The sequence below is a fragment of the Periplaneta americana genome, unplaced genomic scaffold (assembly GCF_040183065.1).
Source record: "Periplaneta americana isolate PAMFEO1 unplaced genomic scaffold, P.americana_PAMFEO1_priV1 scaffold_23, whole genome shotgun sequence".
Classification (NCBI taxonomy): domain Eukaryota; kingdom Metazoa; phylum Arthropoda; class Insecta; order Blattodea; family Blattidae; genus Periplaneta; species Periplaneta americana.
This window is the reverse complement of record NW_027185504.1, coordinates 2,432,860-2,439,817: the sequence shown is the minus strand read 5'-3', so window position 1 is coordinate 2,439,817 and position 6,958 is coordinate 2,432,860. Positions and strand designations below refer to the sequence as shown.

The following is a 6,958-nucleotide window of genomic DNA, read 5'->3' as shown; positions in this document are numbered from 1 at the left end:
GGAATTAGGTATTGAATAGAGGAAAATTATACCAAATTCGGTCATTAACTCATCAAGCTGACCAGTGCTAATGAATGAGTAGCCCCTCCCTTTAGTTCAGCTTGTAAAATTATGCTTACTAACAGCTGCACCACGGGAAGGTAGGGATGGGACATTGGGTATTTGTCCAGGTTGGTTCCTTAAAGCCTTCAATGGGAAGGATTAATGGCTCTCCCCCCTGTATCCGACAGATACTCAAGAAGACATAAACAACACTGATATTGCATGTTTTCAATTTGCACCCACTGCATTGTGCGATGTATAACAAAGTTTTTCCAGGTATAAAAATACGGCAGTATGCGATTTACCTTTCATACATTCAGAAAATATATTATGATGAACTGTAACACTTGCATCCATGAAGCAAAAGATAATAATTATATTTATTTCATGCCTGTCTGTCATATGTAGAAGTTGTTGCAGTTGTTGTATTTGTTTGTGTTGATTGTGTGTTGTCAGTTGTAATCAAGATGTACAATTTTTATATCTGACGGGGTAGTAGGTAATTTGGGGACCACAGTAACTTGGATCCAGCATTGAAAGTCAATCAATGAATTTGAGCCACATTCATTACAGATTAATTATTTCGTACCACATTTAACCTTTTGTGGTGCATCGCTAATACAGCAATCTTAGCCCTCAAAGAGAATGAATTAAATTCTAGAAGAAAGCTGAGGCTTGGATTTAGCCATGCGGGGTGGTCAAAGTACAGAGGATCTCTTCAATACAGCGTCTACTGTATAGACTAGAGCTGTCTAATTAGAGAAAGACTGATCTGCGATGCTGAGGCAAAGCGCCGTAGTATTGGTAGTGCTGATGCCCGAAGTGTCACGGAACTGCACCAGCACCACCTCATACGTCACGATGGTGCCAGCGAGCTAAAAACATAAGAAGAGACTATGAAGAAGATGATGATGATGATGATGATGTTAAATGTGATTGAATAGAGCGACAAACATACCGTGAGGAGCAGTGTTCTTGTGACGGGAAAGAACCGGAGGCCAGTCAGGGCCACAGTGTCCGTGGTCATTTGCACCAGCAGCCGATGTGCCTGTAAGGAGAAAGCATTAGTCAGTTGAAAACGGGAGAGTTCCGTAAAAGCTTCGCAATGAATAAAGTAATATGTGCATGGAATTTGCGCAGTATCCAATATTCAACATCTTACAAATACACAGTAATGACTTCAGGTTAATTCCTGCTATGTGTGATATATCATCTCAAACGTAACATGCTGTTACAGAATCTCTGAGAAGCAAACATTCTCATGGGGACAGATAAGAAAGTTAATTTTTTCTTTCATCATGTTAAAAATGTCAAAACAAGTATTTATACACATTTTGGCCACTCGACCGCAATTACGAGGCTGTCCGGAAGGTGATTTTCTTTTTAAAGATAAAAAACACAATTGCATGGAAAGGTTTATTGGAACAGATACAGCAATTGTTGCGCTATTTGTCAACGTATCCCCACTGGAATTGAGACATTTGTCATACCATAGGACCAATTTTTGTATCCCTTTATCGTAGAAGTTAGCAGCCTGGGATCAGAACCTGCGTTTGACAGCTGTCTGCACCTCTCTGCCGATCCCATGACATGGCAAATGTCTCAATGTTGGAAAATAGTTAAACAAATTTTTATCTCTTCCAATCAATTTGTCCTGTGAAATTGTGTTTTCTTTCTGTTAACGGCGTCTAGCGAACTTATTTTTTTTACGGCCTTCGGTAATTGCGGTCGAGTGGCCAAAATTTGTATACCTAAGCACTTGTTTTGACAACATTAATATGGTGAAAAAATTTAACCTTTTCATCTGTCCCCATCAGAATGTTTGCTTGTCAGAGATTTAGCGTTAACAGAGTCAAAGGGAATACATTCATTTGTTAATTAGTTAGTTCGCTCGCTCACTCACTCACTTGCTCACTCGCTCGCTCGCTCATTCACTCACTCACTGATCCATCTATCCATTCAGGAAGAAAAAGGCAAATCAGCGTCAAACAATTTTGGACGATATGGTGAAGTCTCTCTACCACAAGCTTCCCGTAATGCTGTGGCATTGTCGAGCATTCTTGCCTCTTGCAATCTGAATTTTAATGAAGCAACTTTGTTCATATTTGCTTAACATTTTAGAGCACTACAGATAACAGTCTACAAAATAAATTCACTACCGCTACAAATATCTTATAAATGAGATTATTGCCCTCAAACTCACAGATAACACACATCATATTCTCTTCTTTCTCATTGTTATCAGCTTGCATCATTTACCGCTGATAGCGCCACATGCAAACGTTGTTGCCACTAATTATTGAATGACCCATGTATTAACCATTATGAAACAAACTCTCTTTCTTTCCCCTCTCACACAGCTCACATGCCAGGTCTCGCCTCCTCACCTATACAGCAGTTTATGATTGATAAGTGGAATAATAAAGTAAGACTAGTGTGCTTATTCACTTCCAGATGGTAGCTGTGGGTGGGCACGTCGTACAGCACGCCGCTGGCTGCCAGACTCTCGTCGATGATGTTGACTGCGTACAGGTTGACGGCATGGCCCTGCACAGCAGGACTCCGAATGACCGTAGAAATACACCTTCTCCACCAAGGACGCCGTGTTCCTGTGGGTACCAACCAAGCCAGGCATGAGTTCAAGGTTGGTACAATTTTATTTTCAATCAAATCAGACAAAGTTATTGTAAATCTAAATTTCTGTTCCACATCAAATTTTGCTTAGAATTGAAACAAAATTAATTCCATTTTGGATTGATAGTATAAAAACGTAAGTAGTTTTGCTTAATTCTATACTAGCCCCTGATGCAAAGGGGAAGGGAAAAGGAAAGGAGATCCCCCCCCCGCCCATGTCCTTTTCGTTTACACCGCTTTAGGAACAAACACACGGTAACGCACTGTGCATCAGTGGTGGATTTTAGGCGACCAGCGAGAGCCGAAAGCTATGATGCCTGCCTTATACAATCTGTCATTCAGCAATTTGCCTACCTGTCTACTCGTATAGGTCCGAAACATGCCTGGAAATGTGGAGTGGGAAGTTAAGGGGTAGTCTGCAGTGACTCGATTGAGTTATTAACGTCCAGGCCTGTTTTATACCAATAAAAATGCTGGGGAAATGGGAGGAAACGCGTGCTTGCTAAGGGAATTGGGGCTAAGAGAAAATGTCTCTGTGAGCTCGTAGCTTGTTGGTCAGTTGGCTTACTTCGATGTTTCACGTTTCATATGAAGGAACATTAGAGAATTTTGAAGGAAATATCGGAAATAGACGAACCTATTAGCTACCACATGAGGGGGTGAACGTAGCAGGACAGAATAGTGAGAAGACAGGATCGCCGAAGATAATTATATATATTAAGTTGGTTATTTAACGACGCTGTATCAACTACTAGGTTATTTAGCGTCGATAAGATTAGTAATAGCGAGATGGTATTTGGCGAGATGAGGCCGAGGATTCGTCATACATTACCTTCCATTCACATTACGATTGGGGAAAACCTCTGAAAAAGCTCAACCAGGTAACCAGCCCAAGCCGAGATCGAACCGGAGCCCGAATGCAACTTCAAACCGGCACACAGTGTGCAATTTTCCCGATCTAGGTGGACAAAAATCAAATTTCAACTTGTTTAGTGATGCACAGGTGAATATGAATTCATGTTCTTTAACATTTGAAGAATGTTATGACTAAAGTTGAGAGATTTGTGCGGTTTGTCGTCAGGTTGCCTGTACATAGACGTTACACAGCTGTATGCCCAGTGCCTGTGTTGGCTTCCGACGTAAACAAACCATGCGAAGGGTACAGCCTAAAAATGACAAATGCAACACTCCGTTAAGGTCTAGCAGATGACAATATACAAATATGAGGAATCTGTAGAAACATTAGTATAGTTAGGAGAAGAAACTTGCCTTTATGATTCATGCATAGCTTCAGAGCCATCACAAGCCGAATTGCACTCCACTACTAACATTCTTAAATTATCGAATGTCAAACGTCGTCGTCGATCACTCACACAGGTTTTGAACTGCGAAAAGCTTCTTTCAATGTCACAGGACGTCAACGGTGCATATGTCAAGTATACTTTCCTATCGTCTGATGATGTTGCATTATTCAGCATGTTACAAATTGTTAAATAGTTCTTATTTTTCTGTTATTTATTCTTTATTCTCTGTGTGCAAGGTCCTGGAGGTCCTTCCTTGATTTTTTCTGACACTTCTTTTATTATTGCTATGCAATCAGATACATAGTCTTTACGGAGCGTTGTCTGATTCGGAACGCTCTGCTTGGTATATTTTTGGAAAAATCCTTGAACGGAATGTGTGTTTTAATCATCATCGCACATATATCCTTAGCAAATTCTGATTTTGCGTTTCATACTAATTTTGATGTTGAGGGAATCACCACCTTTAAAGCGCGTGAAATATTGTCTTTATATTTTCTGCTGTTACGTCTTTCTACGTAATACTTCCTACACAATATTTTAATTTCATACTCACACACTGTGCATACAATTGTCTGCTTAGTTGCCGTCGTTGCAGGTAACTACTGCTCACTACGTCAGTTCACCACTGCAGTGCATTGGACTATGAAGGCCTGTGTTCATTCCGTGTTGTTATGATAAGACTGCAGGTAGGCACATGGATAGCATGTAGTTGCATTTATTTTGGTCGTACTGGTCGTAGTTGTTCACCTGTCTGTCCACCTATGCTCCCTGTCGAGTCAACGTGTTTTTCGTGCTGCGCACAAACCCCTCATCTTTAGTTATAAGCAGACATCGAGATTTTGGACCCGATAGAATAAGTTTACTAAGTCCATACTATAGGCAGCTTTTTCACTGTGTTAGAGGGGGATGGGAGTCGGCAGAAGAAGAGGCATGTGTACATGAAACCCAGTTCAGTCCAGTCTGCTGGTGCTGTAACAGTGACGTTCCAAAAAACAGCAACTAATTTATCAAACATTAAAGTAAAACGATTGTTAGAGGAAAAAATTCTATTGGACCAAAAAATTAATGTTTACATATATTAAAATAAACAAACCTATAATGCGAAATTTTCAAAATAAATTAATATGCATTTCCTTTCGGCTTCTGTCATAAGCACAAGTGCAATACTTACTCAACACACATAATAATCCTACACAATATACACAACTTATGATGTACAATACATGGTACTGTTACAATGTAGCCTACTACAACACACATTCTGAAGGTCTCAAAACTAAATTTTCTTCGGTAGTCGGCAAGACAAAGTTAATATTGGGAGACGCTCCGCTCTACATCACATGATGTAACGGATTTATTTTATTTTAGTAGGTTATTTTACGACGCTTTATCAACATCTTAGGTTATTTAGCGTCTGAATGAGATGAAGATGATAATGCCATTGAAATGAGTCTGCGGTCCAGCACCGAAAGTAACCCAGGATTTGTTCACATTGGGTTGAGGGGAAAACCCAGAAAAAAACCTCAACCAGGTAACTTGCCCCGACCGGCAATTGAACTCGGGCCACCTGATTTCGCGGCCAGACGCGCTAACCGTTAGTCCACAGGTGTGGATGATGTAATGGATGCAAAACGAAAAAACACTAAGTCATTGAAATCTATTTTCGCTAACCCAGCAGTGTCCGTAGACCTCTTCCCTGCTAGCATGTCTTTTATGTCACAGAATATCGCATACAGTGAGTGTAAAAAGTATTCGCACGGTGGGTAATAAAAATATATAGTAGTAATTAATGTGCTTCAAATCCTATACTCTCAACTTTTTAGACATGAACACAAGTTAAGTACAAGTATACACATTCTCTGTTATTTGTTTACATATAAACACAAAATTAATTGCACAATTCTCAAAATAAACAATTATGTTTGATTAAAACACAATGATACCAAAGAAAAATACGAAGAAAAAGTATTCGCACACTGGTCTCACTTAAGTCAGTTCCTTTTCAATTTCAATACTTTGGAGGGTAGCCCTTGCATTTTAGAATAGCCTCTAACCTCCTGGGGATAGAATTAACTAAATTTGAAGTAATACTTGCCGGAATGTTCCACTCTTGTACAATTGCAGTCTTTAGAGACTCTTTGCTGGTAATATGCCTGGTTCTAAGTCTTATTTCTAAATAATCCCAAAGGTCTCGATTAGATTCATGTCTGGTGACTGGGGAGGTGTCTGAAGGTATGAAGGGATGCTATAGAGAATCCACAGTCGAGTATTGTGGGCCGTGTGTTTGATTCTCTTTAATTGTTCGTATGATTGTTCTGCCACTGTATTCGTTTATTTTCCTCTGCCGGCCACTTCTCCTTAAATTTCTTTCCCCGCATCTGTCTATGATTCCCTTGATGGTTGACTTACCTCTATTCACAATCGCTGATGTTTCACTCAGTGCTTTACATTGATTATGCAGACGAATAATAGCAGCCCTTTCTTTCTTAGAAGTTTCCTTCCCTCTGAGTCCCATTTGGCGTGATAGCTATATACTACTTGTGATTCTAGAATCAAACTGACTTGGAACATGCATTAGGAGCATTTTCTTAGTACCATGTGCCTACTGCGTTCCGGATGAATGCTTTTATTCGTCAACAGAGTTAAGTGTGCGAATACTTTTTATGCTGTAGTTTTGTTAGGCATTCAATTTACTGAACTATGACAGAACCTACATGCAAAATTATTAAAATTTATTGTGTGTATTTGCTATGTGATGCATTATTATTATACGTGAACAGTTTATTTCATACCAAGAATTAATAATACTTCATTTAAGATGAAAGAGTGATGGAACGGAGAAAAATTCTCTCCGGCGCCGGGAGTATATATATGACGTAGTGCAGAGGGCGGCCACTAGAGGGAACCCAAGAGATGGAGCTTAATCTGAGACGATTCTAACCGGCGTCGGGGTTGTATCCGGCGTGGCTTAGTGGATA

At 39.9% G+C, this 6,958-nt stretch overlaps 1 protein-coding gene across 1 annotated transcript; it reads right to left on the bottom strand.

Moving 5' to 3' along the window:
* Positions 1–794: 794 nt before the first annotated feature.
* LOC138693845 (gustatory receptor for sugar taste 64f-like) lies at positions 795–6,495 on the bottom strand. Its single transcript, XM_069817668.1, has 4 exons — positions 6,390–6,495; positions 2,491–2,651; positions 1,001–1,090; positions 795–917 (listed from the first exon to the last, which is right to left on the bottom strand). The coding sequence occupies exons 1-4, from the start codon at positions 6,493–6,495 to the stop codon at positions 795–797; spliced, it is 480 nt and encodes a 159-aa protein (XP_069673769.1).
* Between the last annotated feature and the right edge of the window lie 463 nt (positions 6,496–6,958).